General features: G+C 34.7%; 1 protein-coding gene across 1 annotated transcript in view; it reads left to right on the forward strand.

The window, feature by feature from the left end:
- Taf1 (TATA-box binding protein associated factor 1) overlaps nt 1–21,923 on the forward strand; it is an 818,869-nt gene that overhangs the window by 137,296 nt on the left and 659,650 nt on the right. Inside the window, exon 8 of the mRNA XM_090374096.1 lies at nt 13,730–13,817. Coding sequence (XP_090230222.1) covers nt 13,730–13,817 — 88 coding nt within the window. The remainder of the gene's footprint in view (nt 1–13,729; nt 13,818–21,923) is intronic.

Consider the following 21,923-nt stretch of genomic DNA (forward strand, 5'->3'; position numbering starts at 1 on the left):
GGTATTCATTGCATTTACAGAACCTTTTATAAACTGCAGGTGACTTACTCTGTGATACGAAATGCACTCCCATATCATTTGGATGGTAGGAAATTTCACTGAAGACACCATACAGTTTGGATGGTATTCTTCACCACGTCTGCGACGAATCATTTGTCTTCAGAGCCATGCAAGTTGAATTTCTTATCATCCGAGAAAATAACTGACTTCCACTGTTCAGGGATCCATTTTACATGCACCTTATACCAAATTAATTTGGCCTTTTTCATTTTTTTGTCTGAGGAGGGGCTTCTTAGGATGATGGGCTACAAGTCAATTTTTGAAGCGGTGTCTTCTGACTGTTACTGCACTTGCTACCACTCCTGTATGTTCTTCCCATTCTCTTTTCAGCTCAGACAAAGCTTTACAGTTTTTAAGGCATAAGCATTTCAAAATGCAGTCCTGTTTTGGCATAGACTCGTTTGCATCCGGTCCCTTTTTTCCTATCAGCAGAACCAGTATTCTTGAGTTTGGAAAGAAATCTACTCACTATCGACTGATTACAAGACACTCTATGAGCAGTATGATGGGAAGAACATCCTTCCTTACGTAAAGCAACAATAGCACTCTTTCTTCGTGGCGTCAACTGCATATAACTCACCATCCTGACACAAGCAAGGAATGACTGCAACTCTTGCAGAGCATCCTTATATAGCTCAAAGTAACAGCTGATGTAATATTACATCATCACTTACATGTGTCAACTTATCTGATGCAATCTGTAAGAGATATTGCCATATACTTACTTTATTCGGACAACAATTACACATTTAAGGGGGGATGCACTTTCTTTGAACAGCAGTGTATTTTTTCAAACTAGGAATGTCATCTTTCCATTCAGATCACCAACTCTATCAAGCACAGTGACAGCTGATTATTTGATGTCATTTAAAACTCACAATGGGGAAAAACTTTTTAAAATAAACTAGATGATTATTATTTGTACCAGCAGATTACTATTTGTACTAGCATTTGTACCAGACTGTACTAGGGGTGAGAATATTCTTGACCTCATCATTACTAATGATTCAGAGATGACATCACAAGGCTTAAAGTACAGGAACCATTGTCAGGAGGTGACCATGCATTCGTCAGCTGGAAGGTAAACGATGATATTGCAGTAATTAAAGGCACAGGTTTTAACTTCAGAAGAGGGGATTTTGACAGTTTAACCCATTAATGCCTATGAAAAAACTACCTATAAAAACTCATTTCGCTCAATATTATGGTGAGATTATAAGTCAAGGAAACAAACAATACCAAAATTTCAAAGAAAATATATTTTTTAGAAAAACAGGCGTCCTTAAATGGGGAAACGTTAGGCAGATAAGTGGTATTTTTCGAAGCAGCCTTTTTCAGTGCACATTGTTTTCTGACATTTATTACATGGCCACCTAGCTTTCATATGACAAACACAATATTTTAATTGTCTATCAAGTTTTTTTGAAAAGTGATAGCCTTCACTAATTTTCATGGAACTTCTGGCTTTTCGCTTCTTATTGCTTTTTGTTGATCCAGAATCTTTCAGATAACTTTGTACGTTTCAGTGAAAATCTGTTTGATTCATTTTTATCTCTGCTGTTATTTGGTGCAACTTCCACGCATTAGTGACGGTCATATCTAACATGTATGTAAAAAGGACCCACCACCATTTATTGCCCCTTATCGCTATCCTGTACAAAGATATACGTCGGTCACGGGTATCTACACCACTCATTCCACTATTGTATGATGTAGCATCTTATTCTACAGGTTGTTCTACGTTGACCTTAGCTTTTGCAGTTTTTGACCAATGTTTTACATATTGTAATTGTTCAACAAAATCATAATTGGTAAGAATAGAACATACGTTGCTATCATTCCATTTTATATATAATATGCCATTGATGACGTCAAACCTATAGTCATTAGCACCTCTTTCCATTTTTTTTCTTTTCTTTAGATGCCATAATGGGACGGTGTTGAACTCGATTATCCCTCACAGTTCCTGTAGCTCTTATTTTCTTCTTTTTCAAAAATATCAATGAGAACGTTGTAAAATCATTGTCGAAAAAAATTACGTTGTTTGATGGATCTTGCACATGTTCCAATAAATCAATAACCAGTCTTGCACCTACAGGTATACCCTTCACATTTTTCGTTTCTTTAATTGGTTTTCCACAATAGATGTCAAAAGCATAGCCCAGAACTATTTACTATCCAAATTTTGTAACCGAACTTCATTGGTTTTCCCATGATAAAATGTTTGGCTGGATTAGCATTAGCAAGGGCACATGATGCAAGGAAGCAAGCTTATATAGCATCAGCAAAAAAAAAAAAAAAAAACACGCACCCCCTTCTCATTTCACTCATCCACCTGCTCCAAACGTTTGTCTAGTCCTGCCTTGAATCTGTTTAAGCTATCAACTTCTACAACGACAGATGAAAGTTTGTTCCAGCAATCAACCACCCACTGGCCAAAGGCAAACTTTCACACATCTAAACTGTCATTCCTCAATTTGAATTTATGCCCTCTCAGTCAATTATTCTGAGCAAGAGGAAGAATCCCATCAGTATTGAGCATGCTCAGACAATTTAAGGCTTTATACACTTCAATCAGATCACTTTGCAGGTGCCTGGTCTCCAGACACTGTAATTTGCAAAACTTAAGCCTTTCTTCATAAGAGCAACCCTTTGTCCAAAATACTTCACCATTGGCTCGTCTATTGACAGATCCTTGTGAAAAAAACCTCACTGGCAAAATTATTTTATGAGTATATTCATTATTGGCCTAACTTTGTCCATTCAATCTTGACAATTTCCAATTTCATCATTATTGGCCATAGGTACAAATTTATTTTTCTAGATATCTATCTCTCGACATGGCATTATAAATGCATGAGACACCCAATTCCTCGTCCAGCAACCAATACATTCTTTCTTAAGGAAGGTTGTGATATCCTGTCAAAAGAAATAGTGCAATAAAACTTTGCATTTCTTTGTTGGCGATAGTAAATTCATGAAAAGGCTGTTTGTGTCCAGTTCCTTTTTTCCCATCAGTAGAACCAGTATTCTTGAGTTTGGAAAGAAATCTCCATCATATCTACTACCCATGTAGTATGTATGCATCATTTTATTATATCTCATAATGTGAATACTTTCACAACGAGTTGCATAGGTATTGCACTACTTTAAACAAGTAATGCTTCTCTGGTAGAGGAGACTACTGTTACTAATTCTCAGATGGGCACCACCACCACCACCACCACCCAGATGCAGTGGCGGATTCAGGGTAGATGTACTGGGGCACATGCCCCCTATCGTTTTTCAGAAATGTACACCAATCATTTAAATTCCCTTTAGCCACAAAAAAAATTTTTTTTTTCATTGTTAACATAGGATTTTATCTATTTTTGCATTGTGGTTCAGCTATTTTCAGCTGACTACACTTGGCAAAACTGATACTAATGTGATCGCCATTCTAATGCGCAAAATGGTGCCCCTCCTGTCATTTTTTTCTGAATCCGCCACTGCCCAGACAACACTGTTTCGAAGCTGGTTGCATAGGCAGATATGAAGTTTTCTGAACAGTGTAAACAGGCAGCTAGGAAAGCCCATAGTGTCTTATCGATGATTTATTCAACGTTATCCTGTAGAGATAGGTCATAATCCTGCAGTATAAGGCAATTGTAATACTGTGTTCAACTATGGAGACCTCATCTGAAAAAAGATATTGAGCTTCTTGAAAAGGGTCCAAAGATGGGCAACTCGAATGGTGAGATCAGCAAAAGGATGACTGTGTGAGGAAAGACTCTGATTATATGGGCTACAGAGCTTGGCAACCAGGCACCTTAGAGGTGACCCGATTGAGATTTACAAGGCTTTGAGAAGGATTAGTAAAATGAATGAAGGTGGAATTCTCACTGTTATAAAGAATTCCAGAACTAGGGGTCATAAATTCAAATTACAGAGCTTGAGGTTTAGATTAGATAGGAAGTTTTCTTTTAGTCAGTGAATCGTTGATTGCTGGAACAAGTTGCCCTCACAAGTTGTTGAGGCTGACAGTTTGAATAAATTCAAAGGTCATCTAGATGGTTACCTGTGTTGAGGAGGAGGCATATAATTTGTGATTTCTTATCAACTTGGTTTTTTATTTTTTATTTTTATTTTTTGCCAGTGCAACAAAAACCTGTGGCTTCCTTGTGCTTTATGGTGAATACTATTACTGTATATTCCAAATCTGATACAATGTTACAAATGCAGAAATTCAGGCATTCACAAACAGAATGGAGAGGAGTTCCCCTGTATGCAAACATTTGTACAGTGAGTCAAGACACCAAAAAGCAGACTCCTGTTTCACAAAATATCATGTTGATATGCAGATATGCTTCAAAAATCATATGCCACTGCATCATCATAAATGGCAGTCTTAGTATCACCATACCTCTCCATTGCAGTGTGGGCAAAATCTCTATTCTCACAATTGAAGCTGTGACAAGAATAGCAGACAAATCAAGCAAACAGTGTGCCAATATTTATTCCACAATGTTTAAACATTCCTCCAGATGCTTCCTTCAGGGTATCTAAAAAAGAAATTAAAAACCTGTACAACAGTGAATCCGTGGAAGTCAAAGAACACATTAAACAAAAGAACCAATTTTTGAGTTGCATGCTGATCATATAATGATCAAAGTTAAAATTGATCAATGCAAGCAGAAAAATCCACAGAAATGAAAAAAACAAACAAAAGCAAAACAAACAAAAAAAAAAGAAAAAAAAAAGCAAACTATGTTATGGTGCAACTGTAGAGGCATTTGAAGTAATCTTGAAATCATTAAGGATCTTTTGACTCCATATAATCCAGCAAGCATCTGTCTGCAGGAAATTTATCTAATTCTCCAAATAAAATGATATGCAGATATTTATATTTAGTACAGACAAAACTGGATTTCCTCAGTAACTTACCATGATGGAGTAACAATTTTAGTGAATTCCAACATTCGGTTTAGATATGTTCAGTTACAAACCTTTTTTTGCCATGAGAATTATGTTGGTGATCACCTTAGCTATAGTCTCATATCAATCAAGTGGAAGATCTCTTGATCCAACTTCCTCCTCTATTCTGCATTTTGGGTGATTTTAATGATATCACCCATTATGGGGATCTCACTCTCTTGAATACAGATACGTACACTCATATTCACCTTCTCACGGGAATAAGCTCAGTGATTGATCTCATTATCGCTCATCATAATTATATCCTCTTATACTGTTGCCAGTTATTAGTGGTCCTATAATTGTGGTCACTATCTAGTTTCATGTAAGTTGATAATAGAGAGTGCACTGATATCTGCACAAAAGGAAAATTTGAAATTTATAGCAGCAAACTGGGAAAGTATGAGGTATATGCCAGATGGAGAAGTTTTATATATAACAAACAAAATTATTAATTCAGCAAAAGAGGCCATTCCAAAGACAAAATTTAAAAATCATATGTGTTACAAATCATGGCAGTATAGTGACTGTCATGCAGCAAAACAAGAGAAAAATAAGGCATGGACAACAATGAAAGATGGAAGTCACTTTTTCAAGTTTTCCATGATTGAAAATCTCATCAAATATAAATAAGCAAGGGTGAAGGCCCACAATATCAGGTGGAAAAGGCAGTGAGTCTTGGACATGATTTGCTTCCTAAATAATAGACATACTGATCTTTGCACCAAGCAGAGGAAAATCAAGCAAGTTGTAAGAAGAAGGTCAGGCAAGTTGAAGTTGCCGAAACTTTGGCAATTAACTCCAATAATAACATAGAATGGACAAGAACAGGTCAATTTTGTGGACATGTTCAGTGGGCATTACAGAACCAGAACAGATTGGAGGCTGCTTTGAAAAGCTATCTGCCATGGTCTCATATTCCTCATCTTTCTTGATTCACAAACAATAAATTGAAAAGAAAAAATAAAATTACTACACTACTTATCAAATTTCATATAATCCCTTGCCATAGCTGAGCTACAAAGCAAAATTAAGTGAGGCACATCCAGAGGATCTACTATGAAATAGCCTAGCAGCTCAGTGAAGAATCATTAACTAACATGTACAACTTTTTATAATAAAATATTTTTGGAAGGTGTTTATCATGCAAGTTGGAGACATTCCATAGTACTGTCTTTTCCAAAATCAGGAGAGGACCATTCAGATTCAGTTAAATACCATCCAGTTGTTCTTACCAGTTTCCTGGCCAAGATTTTAGAATAAATAATAATGCATGGTTGTCTAATATGGTACTTCAGAACTCAAGAACTCCTTAATCCAGAGCAGCATAGTTTTGGAAAGTTAAATCAATATAAAATCTTGTGATAAAAACAGAATCTAATGTTTGTTATTCATTTTTAAGAACTGAATGTGTGGTCATGATATGCTTGAACATTGAAAAGACCTTTGATATGGCATGGAAATACGAGGTCATGTGACCTGCGTGACCTTGGGATTTAAGGTTGACTACTGACATTCGTATTTTTTTTTTATCAGAAAAATTTTCAGATATGTTGTAATTATGGTTTATCCCACATTAGCAGAGGTGGATTTCCCATGAAGCTAATGAAGCTTAAGCTTCAGGGCCCCCTCCCTTGCATGGGCCCCTTCTGAGGCCCTGGGAGAGGCCCTAGCAATGTGTTTACACGATCATATGTTTTAAAATTTGCAAAAATAAGATATTTTAACCACAATGGTTAACTGACATCTCTTTCCGCTCCGATTTCCCCTCTGTCACACTTCCCCTCTTGTCAGGTGGTGCTGGAGTGGCTGCAGGGATCAGGCTATGGGGGAAGTTGAGTTGGGGATACATTTAGTTTGGGGTTTAGTGGGATGTATTTATGTGGTTCACAATCACTTCCGTGTATAGTTAAGTTATTGCTAGCTGTCTGGTGTAGGAATGGCTTACAGGAATACTCCTACACTGGGACAACTAGCAATAACTTAACTATACACGGAATTGATTTACAATTATAAATGCACCATATACAGTCGGACCTATCTTTAACGAACTTCCGTATAGCAAATTTTTCTATGTAACTAACTTTTTTGATTTCCCCTTGGTCATTACATTGAAAATAGTTTCTGTATAAAAAAGAAAATTTCTATATAATGAACTGATTTCGAGAGGCCTGGGTACACATTTGTTCGCACCTCTGGCCTTTATTCAATAGAGCTGATGCTGTAGAAAGCATGAATTAAGAGCTAAAAGGATTAAGAATTAATCACTTTAGCTTTTAATAGCTAAAGGGATTAATTTTTTTTTAAGAACATTCCACAATTTTGTGTTGTCTGTAAAGCATTTATTGTACCAAGAAGTTGTGCTGGTCAACTTCAATATATGTGTACCCGCCATTAGAAAAGATTAAGAAATATTCCCGATAAGGCCATTGGCTGTGTTCAGCCTGTTTGGCTGTTGGCTGTTTGCTATTGTAACCACCCTATTAAAGAATTAGAAGAGAGTGATTTTCCTTTATCCCAGAAATTCATTTGTTTCGCAGAAATGAGTCATCCATACTTTCACTAAATTTCACCTATCTCTCTATGGTAATTACAAGTTATCTCTAAATCAGTTTTGTTGCACGTAACCTTACATTGTCTAAGAGGAAATCCTTGAGTGTAGTGGAAAAAGTGCAAGTGCTTAATAGTGTAGATCGGAGCGTGAATAAAAAAAATCGTTTTAAAATTTGTTGTCCCTGCTAGTAGTGTGTCAACCAATTTGAAAAACCATGTTTCGATTCTCAAACTGTTTGAGGAAACAGGACCCCTCCGGAAGCATGCAAAATTATGCCTACGTAGATGAAGCCGTTTTTAAGTGGATAAAGTTGATTCGAGACCAAAACATGCCGATATCAGGGCCATTAATAAATGAAAAGACTATGGAGCATGCATCTTTTCTGGGGCATAAAACTTTCCAAGCCAGTTCTGGTTGGCTGGACAAATTTAAAAAGCTTCATGACTTACTCGAAAAAGTTATTTCTGGGGAAAGTTGGGTTGTAATTGAAGAACATTACTCATTGGAAAGAAACAATTTTGAAAAAAATTATGAAAGACTACGAGCCCAAAGATATATTCAACGTTGATGGAACAGGTCTGTTTTTTAAATGTTTGCTGAACACGACACTGACTTTTAAAGGTGATAAATGTGTAGGTGGTAAAAATAATGAGAGAATTAGTCTTGGTTGGTGCAAATATGGGTGGTAATGAAAAATTGAAACTTTTGGTAATCGGTAAAAAGTAAACAACTCCGATTTTTCAAAGGAGTACAGTCATTAAAGTTGGACTACAACAAAAAAACTTGGATGACGAGTGAAATTTTTGAACAGCGAATTTTAAATTTCGATATAAAAATGACAAAAGAAAACAGAAAAATCGCTTTGATTGTCAACAACTGCCTTACCCACCTTCACTCGGTAATTTCGAAACTTACAAGCATGCGAAGCTAGTTTTCTTCGCTCCAAATACCTCGTCTAAACTGCAGCCAATGGACCAAGGCATTACAAGGATTTGAAAATGCACTATCAAAGGCGCGTAATTAAAAAAATTATACTGCAAATAGAAACCAACCACCTATACATTCTGTTATAGATTTGTGGATATGCATATCAGAGTTGGTGAAAGTGTGGGGTCAAGATGTGATGGAAACAACAATTAAGAATTGTTTTGCAAAAGCAGGTTTTTCCCTCCAGTGATTAAGAATTGTTTCGCTAAAGCGGATTCATCCCTCTCATTGCTAATGAACAGTGATGAGAGGGATGAACTACTACAAGACATTGAGCAACCTTGGGAAGAGTTCCAAGCGAGGTTTGATCAGTGGAGAAATCGTTCTTTACAAATTTTTAGGAGTTGATAATTATGTCATAACAACTGAAATCCACCTATAGATTCCAACAAAAATGTTGAAATCTATAGGTGGATATTCAGTATCGATGATGAATTGGATGAAGTTGAGCGCAATAAAGGCAATGAGGGCAATATTAAACTTTCCAAACATGAAATGTTGGCAGCACTTGAAACTTTGCGTCGAGGCTTTCGGTGAGAAGAAAATGTGTCAGAAAATTTATTTGTGCTTAAACAAATGCAACCATTTTTATGAACGATGTACAGTAAAATCCAATGTACAATAAAAAATAACCAAATATTTTACGACATAATTTTTATGTGTACTAATATGTTGTCGCATCATGTAAGTAACCATTTCTTAATATGTGTGTATTAATAACAAAATGTTAGAAAATTTAATCATTCCCACTTATTTCTGATTTATTTTCCATATTTTACTGTATTTCTGAGTCAAACTGCAGTATTTACTGAGTATTTACTCAGTATTTACTGAGTCAAACTGCAGTATTTTTCATTGTTGAAAAGGTCATATTTCTTTATAACGAAATTTCTGTATAACAAATTTTTTCAAGTGAACGATCGATTTCATTATATGGAGGTCCGACTGTATTTGTTTTTTCTTTTTTACTGGGAATCACATGAAATAGAATTTATCAGAATTCCTATTTGTAGGGCCCAAACTTGTAGCAGTATGTCTGCGTGTGAAGTGGCATGTTTATGCATCCCAACCTATTGGATCGCACCTTAGCGTATCTGACAAGTCTTGTCTGACAATGTCTGGCAGTTCCAGACAAAACAGCACACAAAACTGCCACCAACTCAGCGAAACAGCCTGAAGAAACAAGTGTTCCAGGGACAAAACTCCTGCACATATTCATCGATAAGTCAATGTATGTAGCAAAAGAGTAATTTGATTACACAATTATGTAGCTCAATACAGTGTAGTGCCAATTTTAAAATGCATTTGAATTACTCTTGTGTATGTCTTAATTTCAGATTAATTTTGTATATTTTTTCACAATTACTGATCATACTAAAATTCAAGCTCATATATGAAAGAAACTTGAATGAGGTTTTCCCAAACTTGACAACAGTCCTAAAATTTTATGAGATTACCAATAATGAGTTGTGAAGCTGAAAGACACTTTTAAAACTATCAATAATAAAAAAAAAAAAACAAATTTCAATCAAGCATACTAGAAGAAAGATTGAATTATCTTTCTGTTCTCTCTATAGAAAATGATATTACAAAATTGTTGTCATATGAAGAAGTGATCAAAGAGTATGCTGCCAAAAAATGTAGGGAAAAAAGTATTATAGAGGTGTGTCAGGTAGTTAATTAATAAAAATATATTTTTCTGTATTTTGTGATGTTTATGATATTTGTCAGCTTTTTTAAATATGTAATTTATGATTTCTTTTCTCATTCTAAATAAATATTCACTTTCATACCTAATTTTATATTTTTTACTTAAAGAGGGCCCCAAAAATTGTATAAGCTTCACACTCCACAAAATCTGGATCTGCTCCTGCACATCAGTACAAAGGAAGGAAGGAAAGGAGTTCCACAGAATTTCTCAGTTACTTCAACCTTATCTGTAATCAGAATAAACAATGTAATATGAGAAATATTAGGCTATAAAGAAAGATGTTTATATGCAATTTGTATAAATGACCTGACTATATCATACAGATCTCAAAATATGCATTCATTTGAGAGGCAACTAACAAATTTCTGTAAATAAAATAAAGCTGTGGATGTTTCAAACAAAAAGAGAACCCCTCACAACTGCAATTCATTCCTGCACAAAATGCACCTAGATCCAGAATTGCAAATAGATCAAAGCTTCTGTCACTTTCCTGTAGTATTAGATTTGAGGGTCTAATACTGGATACCAAGTTAACAAGCATTCCTAAAGGTGTCACTGTGAATAAAGAAAAGATATTGTGCCATCTGCAACAAGCAATTTAGCAAGTGTCCAGAATGGTAAGCTGTGCAAGATTGGAAGTTGTATGACACTGCATCACCCACACACTACCTTTTCTCATGTTGAAAGAACTCACTAAGCACTACTACCATGTTACTGCATCCTTATATCTGTTTGATCTCTCACTTTTTTTTTTTTCATTTTCTTGAAAATGAAATGGCATTTGATGAGGCTAATACTTTTGCAGAAAACAAGAAGTTATTGATGCAACTCAAAATGATCTTTGCACTCTTCAGCCAGAACAGTTCCAGAACTACTTTGAGGAATTGTAACAGTGGCAAAAGTGCATTACTGTTCAGAGAGAGTACTTTGAGTCCCTGTCTGTTTGGTTACTTTTAATGAGTCTGAGAACTTTGAGTGTATCACATGTTTTGTATCGTACAATATTTTTGTTAGGTGGTTGATTTCTTTATACAGCAGTATTACAGCTGTAGCTGAGTGGTCACATGTTACAGAAGTGGATATGTTTGAATTCGCGCCAGTTATGTTTATACTTCGTTACCATCATGTAGGGATAACTGATTTTACAACTTGATTCACAAGAATTTATTGTATTTTGTATATCATGCGGATTAAACTTAACCACTTGTGCCTTTTCTTTCTCTCTCTCTCTGTCTCTCGTTTTTTACAGTACAGTATGCTTTTATTTTGAAGGCTAAATGCTCAAGGCATAATACGTTATGGGTTGAAATTAATTATATAATATTGGTGTAAATACACCATAGTTCACCCATAAATTTAACTACATACATAGTGTAATGGCGCCTCCGTAGCCAGGTGGGAAGGAGCAGCAGTGCGTAGCACATGCTTCTTGATTAGACCGGAGTTCGAGCCCGTCACCACCAAATACGGAGGATGCGGAAAGGTCAGGGAATGACCACCGCATATCCCGGAGCAATATGGCCTTAGTTGCTAATGCTCCTAGAAACCAAATGACAATAACAACGTAGTGTAATGGCATCGTTTAGATTTTATCTCATATTGTGGCTACCTTCACAACGTGATACTAGGTATTGCACTACTTCAAATAAATAACACTTCTCCAGTAGAGCAGACTACTGTTATTTATTCTCAGTGGGCACCACCACCACCCAGACACATTTCGAAGCTTGTTGGCTCACTCATCAGTGGGCAGGCAGGTACCCTGGTAATGCAGACATGCCATCACGGTTGCGAAGTTAATTCCACAATATGATAGATGCCAAATGGTGAAGATAATGATAATATTTTGAAGACTAAATGTTCAAGGCATAATACGTTATGGGTTGAAATTAACTATGTAATATCGGTGTAAATACACCATAGTTTATCCATAAGTTTAACTACATGTGTAGTGTAACGGCATCGTTTAGATTTTATCTCATATAGTGGCTACCTTCACAACGAGATACCAGATACAACTGAGATATGCTGACCGGGCTAGCCAGGTGGGTAAAGTGCCTGCCTGGCAATCCAAAGGTCGCGGATTCGAATCCTGCCTCGGGCTTGGATCAAAGTACTGCAAAAACCTTGGGAGGTGCATTATGGCCACAGAAGCCAATGCGCCAACAACTACCAAAAAAAAAAAAAAAAAAAAAAACAACTGAGATATGTAGTTAATAGTGTATGTAGTTAAACTTATGAGTAAACTATGGTGTATTTACACTGATATTGTATAGTTAATATTGTATAATTATTATGCCTTGAGCATTTAGTCTTCAAAATATTATCATTATCTTCACCTGGCATCTCTCATATTGTGGAATTAACTTCGCAACCGTGATGTGTCTGCATTACCAGGGTACCTGTCTGCCCACTGATGAGTGAGCCAACAAGCTCCAAAATGCATCTGGATGGTGGTGTCCACCCAGAATAAATAACAGTAGTCTCCTCTACTAGAAAAGCGTTATTTATTTGAAGCAGTGCAATACCTGGTATCTCGTGAAGGTAGCCACAATATGAGATAAAATTTAAATGATGCTATTACACTATGTATGTAGTTAAACTTATGGGTAAACTATGGTATATTTACACTGATATTATATAGTATGCTTTTATGTAAATTTGCCTCACTGTGGTCAGTATGCCGTAAGTGAATAATGGTAAAAGGTTTTCTGAGAAGTTTCATATTAGAAATGAAATTGGCTGTTCTGAACTGATTAATTTTGGAGAGTACCAAATTAGTCTGTGATAAATGTTCTGTTTTTCAGGATTTACCATTAGAGTAGTAATCAAAATCAGATTATAACAGTGCAGTCATTGCCTTGACTTCCATATATAGGCTTATCTAGCATTCCTTTCTGTGTACGGTTTTCATATCAACTGGTGTAACATGTTTATACATGTGCACTCATAGATAGACTATGCTGTGTGTGTACCCCAGCAATTTTAAACTTTTAAAAATGCTGCATGTAGGCTTGCTAAACAGTATATTATTCATAGTTAAAATGAAGAATTTTAAAAACTTTTCTTGCCAGTTCCAAAAGTGATGGTGCACCGTTCTGTAGTCAGGGTGCTTCTAGTCAGATAATCTTTTCATTAGACCCAAATGAGGGTGCATTATGCAGGGAATTAGCTAGTTTATCAACATTGCATTTATAGAGAAATAAATGCAGTATTGACTAAATAGATTATTTTTAGTCAACATTGCATTTATTATAGACTAAATCATGTGCCTAATTATAGACTAAATCATGTGCCTAAACACTCACCTCATCATTAATTTTTGAGATGATAATTTAGGCACTACATTATAGAGAAGTTCAACTGTATGTATAGCAGTACCAGAATTTTTAAAAATGAACTAGTAATTAAAATACACCTTGAGATTTGCATTTGTTTTTTATTTTTTCCCCCCTCCATTCCAGGTTTTAGCAAAATTAAATAATAAGAATAATGCTGCCGGTTGGGTCCCTTCCACTCTTAATAGAACTGCTTCAGCATTCAGTCAACAAGGTAGGCTCTGGCAATTAAATATTTAATTATTATAACATGCTCTGATAAGAGATCTCTAAAATAACTGTTAAAGATGGCTGAAGTGAGTATATGTTTCTAAATGAATTGCACATTTTCAATTTGTATTTGACATTCCTGCAGCAGTTACTGCAATATTTCCTTATTATATTTTTTCACCCTGATGACAAATTTCGTAACTATTTTTTTTTTTTTTTTGTACTTTCCATTTCAGCATGTGTTGGATGATGTCCATTCCAAATTTTATCCTTTTGCTATTAATGGTTCTCCACCTACAACCAGTTGAAATTCTGTGCATTAATTAGATTAATTAATTTTGTATATATTTCTTTATTGCAACAATAAAGAAATATATACAAAAATTATGTTGCAGTATACTCTTTTTTTTTTTTTTATGAGAAGGCCAATCAGTTTTGAAAGTATTTCGTTAAGACCTCAAAGGAGTGAGGAGTGTTCAAGTATAGAAGACATTAAATTTCAAAAACTTTAAAGAGGTGCTGTCTGCAAATTATTACTTATGGAAAAAGTTTCTCCATCAGATCACCATGCTGCTGATGCAATATTCCCTGAACTACTACTGCTTCAGTGTATCAGTCTTTCAACTGATTTGCTCCTTTAATGAGCTGTCTCCATTTTTCACGGTCTTGTGCTAGGTGTTTCCCTTCAGAATTATTTCCATATTTCTGCACAGCTCTGAAGCCTAGTTTCCTTCAGAATTGTATTTATGATGGTGTTTTTTGGTCTTCCTTGTTTTCTTTTTCCTGGTATGTTGTCTTTCAGCGCATTCAGTAACATCTCTCTATGCTTCATGGTGTGTCCAATCCATTGTAGCCATTGTCTTCTGATTCTTCTTAGCAATTCTCTTTCTTCTCCTACACATTGTAAAACAACAACAACAAAAAAAAAAAAAAAAACAATGTTATAATTCATTTTTCCTCTCCAGCTAATCTTCTCCATTCACCACCGGCATCACATTTCAAGTGCCTCTATTTTTTTCAGATTGGTTTTATTTAATGTCTGTTGAATACCATGCAATTGACCAAATGTATGTTTTCATAATTCTTTTTCTTATATTGGCTTAGTAAAGAGATTTTACCTCTAAATGCTTGTTTTGTCATTGCATTCTTGAACTGATTTCACTGTGGCAAGATGCATCTTGTGTTATCATCTGTCCTAGATATCTGAATTTTGTTACCCTCTCTATTTTGTCACCATCAATTTCAATGTGAAATTGTTTTGGCTTTTTACTTATCATCATAATCTTTGTTTTATTAGTGTTAATCTTCATTCCATATTTCTTCACATTCTTGGGCTACCTGCAAGGATTACCTAATCATCTGTAAACTTAATTGTGCTAAGCATTCTTCCACATATCTTTATACTTACCTTTTTTACCACCAAATGCTTCTTTCACTATTAATTCTGCAAATATATTAAATCTAGGGAAAGCAGATATCCTTGCCTCACTTCTCTCCCTATGTTTGCTGTTTCTGTCAATTCTCTGATGATAGCCTTTTCTCGTTTATACTAGTCAAATATTAGCCTAATTAATCTTTGTGGACATCACATGTTTTCTAGTAGAGGGAAAAGTTCATTCCAAATTACCATGTCAAATGCTCTTGCATAGTCAATAAAGCACACATACAGATTTCTGCCATTGTTTATCGTCCTTTTACCTAAGAATCTTAAAGTTCCTATTGCTTCTCTTGTAGATAAGTTCTTTCTGAATCTGCATTATGTATCCTGTAAGTACTGTTTGATGTAACGTTCTATTTGTATTTTTATGATTTTTAACAGAATTTTTGATGCATGTGTTATGAGGCTGATGGTTCTGTAGTCTTTGCATTTGGTTGTGCAAATTTCTTTGGTATTGGTACTGTTACAGTCGTACAACGTCATAGTCCTTCTGGCCTTTTTTCTTCATTATTTGCTTTCAAAATCAATCCAAATAGTGATTGCTTGACTTGGTCTCCACTGTTCTTTATTAATTCTGCTGTAATATTATCTATATGAGGATCTTTGTTATTAGGAAGTAATTTTAAAACTGAATCAAATTCTTCTTTTAACATTTGATCTTCTTTTAAGTTTTGTTGTTGTTCTCCTTTCTCATATTTTCAAGTGTAACTACATGGTTTCATGTATAGAACTTCTATGATAGTATGAAGCAGAGCTATAATGCTCAATATGCTCTACATTGATATCAATGTTTGTAAAAGAGTGAGAAGTTTACCTCGGTATGATATGTAGAACATATTGAGCATTAACAGAATTTTGCATTAACAGCTCTGCATAATGATTGCAAAACGATTTTCCTTCCCGAAGCTGACAACACTTTTAAACCATATGTCATGATCACAGGAATGAAAATTACCGAATAGGGGTGATCATGAAACTTAAATAGGGATTATTTGTTTTCCCGCATGCGTGTAAAAGACCACGAATCGGAGATTAGATATGGCTGGTGAATGTTAACAGAATTCTCATGTAATTTAATTCCGATGGTTTCTGCAATTAATAGTCTCCTATAATTACATTGGACACCAAGTATGGCCTCTTTAAATAAAAAAGTATGTATTTTGTTAACAGCATGAAAGGCTAATTCTCATGCTGCTGAACGAGAAGCACAAACTGAGGCTGCATGTTGATTAACATGAAAATTTAAAGGAAACCACGTAGAACCTTGATAAGACGAGTCGCAATCACTGCAAGAAATGTTTTATACCAGGTCATTTATTTGTGTTGCAAACGAGGAAAAGACGGAGTGATTGTTTAGTATAGTGTGTAATTCCTGTATTGACCTGGCCACAATTTTAAATTCAGTATCTTTAAAGAATCTGTTAAGCTGTTTGTGCCACTGTTCAACATATGGGACAGAAATAAAGTATTTTTTTGCTATTACTATTGTTGGTTGGTGTAGTTTTTTGTATCCTATCCTTAGCTTGTACCCTAATTCAGTTTGTTGTAGCGAGGGGATAACCCCTGTTTAAGAATCTACTGGTTAATATTTGTATTTCTGAGCCCAAAGCAGATTTCATCTTTGAATATTTATAGGCATTGAGAAATTGATTAAAGATAATCGATCTTTTGTAGGCAAACGGGTGATAGCTGTTATAATGCAGAAGCATACCGGTGTTTGTAGGTTTACGATAGATATTAAATTGGATTTTATTCGAGTCCAGAGTAAGCGTGAAATTTAGCAAATTTAATGACTTAGTATCTGTATTCTCCCTCTCCAATGTAAATTTGAGTTTAGAATGAATATTATTAAACAAATGTAAAATGTCTTGGATATACTACTATTTGGTAGGACATTGTCTAAATAGCTCGGACAATTAACTAGGACATCGTCTAAATACTTCCCATAGTATATGATACGGGTAGAAAAGGCGTCAAATGTATACGCTCAATCGTTTAGAGATAGTTCTACCATATTAAGCCACTCAGGCTCAATCCCATTGGCAAATCAAAAATTTGTTAATATACTTTGTCTCGAAAGGTGATATAATTGGCTCCAACTAAGAGTTTAATTAAGCAAAAAATTTCCTTAATAGGAAGCTTCGTATAATTAATTGGTATCGAGTTATTATTTAACATATCCCAAAGAATATCTAATGAGAATAAATTATCATTATCGCCAAGTCGACAGTCCTTAAAGTTATTAAATAATGTATCATGGTTCTTAATCCCAAATTTTATCACCTGTCTAAAGGGTTTTATAATGCTATATATGTGGTGTGGCCAAGGATGAAAATGCCGAGTTTCTGTAGGAAACAATAGGCCGAATTGGTAATCCAGTCTTATGTAATTTTACCTGACTGAAAAGTGCAGGAATATTGTATGTTCTGGCCTTCAATTCCTTTAACTGAGCCATAGTAATGTAGTCATTTTTTTGATACGTGGTTAACGTTTTATTGTATTGATTGACCAAATTGGTAAATAGTAAATAGTCAGATACCTCCACTTATCTTGAAGTCTACTTCAAGTGGAGGTATCTGATACAACTGAATCTAACTTATTAATATAATCAGGTTTATCGAGTATTACCACTGTATCTCCTTTATCTGCTCTCTGAATAATTTTCTTTATTTTCCCGAAGCTCATGTAAAGCTGAACTGTCATGTGTATTCAATTTAGGAAGTCGCGTTTCTCTTATGTTATTCGCCAAGTAGTTTTAAAATTTATTTTTTATTTAATTTTTAATTGCGTTAAATAGGTTTTTAATTGTGTTCAGTTGATTTTTAATTATTTTTTCCTGTAATGTAAGATTTTTTAATTGTTTTTATTAAAAAATTAAGCTTCTCTTATTCTTCTAGAAACATAGATCTTCTATGTACTTGCTCCATGTCTTTTGTTCTTTTGCATCTAGAATGGCATTATCTTTTTTATTTCTGATGCTCTGGAACAAATTCCATTATGTTTTCTTGTTATATTTCTTTAATTTTCTTGTAGGTACTACTTTTCGTCCATATTAAGGTTTCAATTTCTTGGCATTGTTCTGTCCACCATTTATCTTTTGCTTTTCTACATTCTCTATTAATTTCATTCTTGAGAACATGGTAATTATTTTTTCCATCTTTCATTTTCATATTTTTGAAGATTCTTCTTGGATCCATTATTTGAATAATGTCTTTTGTTATCCAGGTTTTCTTTTCGCCTTGTTTCCATTTCCCAGAATTTTTGAGCTGCTTTGTTTATAGTTTCTTTAATGTTATTCCTCATCTGGCCAGTATTGTTTATTATACTTTACTTCTTTAAATCATTATAGCTATTTGTAGTATTCTGGAACAGTATTCTTATTTCTTCATTATTTAGTTTTTCTAGGTTCCATTTATTATTTATTTTCTTTTCTTTAACTTTAGTTCTGTTATCATTTTCACCATTGAATAGTCAGTGTCCACATCTGCTCCTGGAAAAGACATGGCTCTTTTTTAACTGATTGCAGTATCTTTATTTAACCAGAAACAAAGATACTGTACTTGTAGATATCAGTTATACTACATTCTGGTGAAACAAAGATACCAGAACTACCGAAGGTAATTTTGAAGAGGGGGGGGATACCTACTGAAATAGGTTTATTTTGAAAATGGATACTTCTTAGAACTTTTTTATTTATTTATTTTTTTATTTTTCCGAAGAATGAGAAACTGCTCCAAAAGCAGCCAAGGGTAGAATGAATTTTTTCATTCTATCCTTGGATGTACATGGGAGGTTGAAGAAAACTTTTATGGTAGTGATTACTTCTCTGTGATATCTACACTTTGCAAAGGGAGACAGAAAAATGCTCACCATCACAGATACTACGGTGGAAGTTCCATCATGTTGACTGGAATGCCTTTAGACAATGTTTAATATTACCACAGAGCCAGAAGCCAATTTACGATGCAGTAAATACATCACAGACAGTACTGTCCAAGTAGTGGAAATTGCAGTTCTGAAGACATTGATTCTGTTTCTACCAGTTCCAAAACCATGGTAGAATGCAGAATGCACAGCAGCAAGAAAGGCACAAAACAAGGCATGGGGGATATTCGGGCAATATCCCATCACCGAAAATCTAATAGCCTCTGAATGTGCATGTGCCAAAGCATGTTATCTTAGATGTCCAAGTCAGAAGGAATCTTGGACCTGCTTCACGTCTTCCATCAGCTTGGCTTCGACATGATAAGTAATCTGGTACCAATAGTGGCATCTGGAAATAACTTTTATGGTTGAAAATTTATTTCCAGATGCCACTATTGCTTAATTTATATCTATATTTCATATTTTCTGCAAGCTGTTGCTTATAACTTTGTCTAGTTTTATCTCAGGTCTCTTGCTCTCTTTTAAGGCTACTTGCTTTTTATTATATTTTCAAATCTCTTTACCTTAACTTGTATTAGACTAATATGTAATGTGTCTCTAGAAATTTCTATTATCAATTCCACTTTTAATTTCTTGTCTTTATAGTGTCAACTGTAAAGCTCACAAGCCATTTTCTAAAACCCCCTTTTAATCCTTTTAATTTTTATTTTGTTTACAAAATTAATTTTCATTTATTTTGGTAACAAAATTTTATTCCCATTTTTATTTATGTTTATGCTTTTTACCATTTGGCTTGTGGTTTACATCAGAAATGAAGACATGTTGCTATTTTGCTTGCAATCCTGGCCGTTGACACCTGATGAGAGGCTGATTTTGTTCTCCATTTTTCGGTCTTCTTATTTCCACTTTCTTGTTATTCTATTCAACAATATATATATATATATATATGTGGCAGTGGGTTTTTGTACATGTAACTTTGAATTTTTGTGCCTGTAATGGTGGACAAGGTATCAGTAACTTCAGATGTGTTTTGTAAGATGGCACATTTTATAATTTATAAATAGACTAGCATGAAAATAGATTTTAAAATCTGAAAAGGGGATCAGACAAAAATAGTCTGTCAGCTGTTGTCTGATTTTGGGTTATGAAGATGAAATCCTCTGAAATTCAGATATAAAAGTTGATGAAATTGAATAAAATGATACTTAATAGTTGTAGAAGGTAGTGTCCTTTATGATTTTTTGTTTTCAAATTCTATTCTTTTGCAGTTCTTATTTTGAATTTTTTTTTAAATAAAAAAAAAACATTGATATGATTTTTGAAATAATTTCATTCTAATATTGGGCAACAAATCCAAATTAAGAACAGATTTGTATTTAAATGCATTTATACACAAAGTTTTAATTTTAACAAATTTTCAATTTGTTAAAATTTGTTTTTTTTTTCAATTCGAAAAAAGAAAAAAGAAACATTGCTCAGGGCACAAACAGTACTTATAAACTTGATAAGGAAAGGATTACTGTCTGCCCACTGTTGTATTAGTACATAGTAATTATTATCACCATTGCTGTAGAGATCTAAGTTGGCCCATCACATTTTCTTTCTCTCTGGCTATTTTAATTACATTTCTCTGTGGCTATTTTTATTAACAACAAGTATACTTAATTCCGAACTTTATTTTTGTTGGATACAACAAGTTTAGGCTGATATAGATAGGCATTGTCTTTGAGGTGAGCTAAAATTTACGAACATAAGAATTACCTACTTTTATATTTTGTTACAATTAAGTTTTTATTTTAAATTCTCTTGATTTAATTTATTGTTCAATTTGCATTTTGATTTTTATGGTATAGCTGTTCCTTTCGTATTGGTGCTTAGGTAAATTCCATTATAATACTTCCACTTTTAAAGCTTTTTTTTTTTGTGGTCAATCCTATTAGTGGAGGATTGACCATTATTAATGTTATTAGTGGAGTCCCACAGGGTTCGGTGTTGGGTCCTCTGTTGTTTTGTATATTTATCAATGATATTGATGAAGGTATAGCAGGCTTAGTGTCAATGTTTGCAGATGATACAAAAGTTGGCAGGGTTGTTAATGACATTAATGGCAGTGTGCTACTGCAAATGGGCTGAGGAGTGGCAACTGAAGTTTAACCTTGACAAATGCAAAGTACTGCATATGGGTATAAGTAACCCCAGAGAAATGTACCAACTGTGTGGTACTACACTTAAGGTGGTAGAAAATGAAAAAGACCTGGGAGTAATTATGCAGTCAGATATGAAGTTTTCTGAGCAATGCAGACAGGCTGCCAGGGCAGGTCATGGGGTTTTGTCAATGATATGTAGGAATTTTGCTAGCAGGGAAAAGGAGGTGATTGTCCCTCTGTATAAGGCAATGGTCAAGCCACGCCTTGAGTACTGCGTACAGGTCTGGAGGCTTTATTTTATTATTATTATTAGCCATATGGTGCAAGGAAGCCAGAAGCTTATGCTGCACCAGCAAAAAAAAATTCCTGAGTTACCCTGAGAGAGAGAGACAGACAAAAGTAGAAAGGAATCATCAAGAAAGAGAAGAATGATGATATCCAGCTCAGGACCCTGGGTGTGCCAAGCCCATTTGCTTGAGCGTATACAGAGAAGGGCAACAAGATTGGTGAGGGGAATGAAGGGATCCTCTTACCAAGAGAGGCTTAAGTTCTGCAAATTGCAGTGGATGGAGACTAGGCACCTGCATGGTGATCTGATTGAGGTGTATAAGGCCTTGAATGGATTGAGCATGCTGAATTC

Source organism: Mastigoproctus giganteus, chromosome 5 (genome assembly GCF_048544385.1).
Source record: "Mastigoproctus giganteus isolate SK-2022 chromosome 5, ASM4854438v1, whole genome shotgun sequence".
NCBI classification, from domain to species: Eukaryota; Metazoa; Arthropoda; class Arachnida; order Uropygi; family Thelyphonidae; genus Mastigoproctus; species Mastigoproctus giganteus.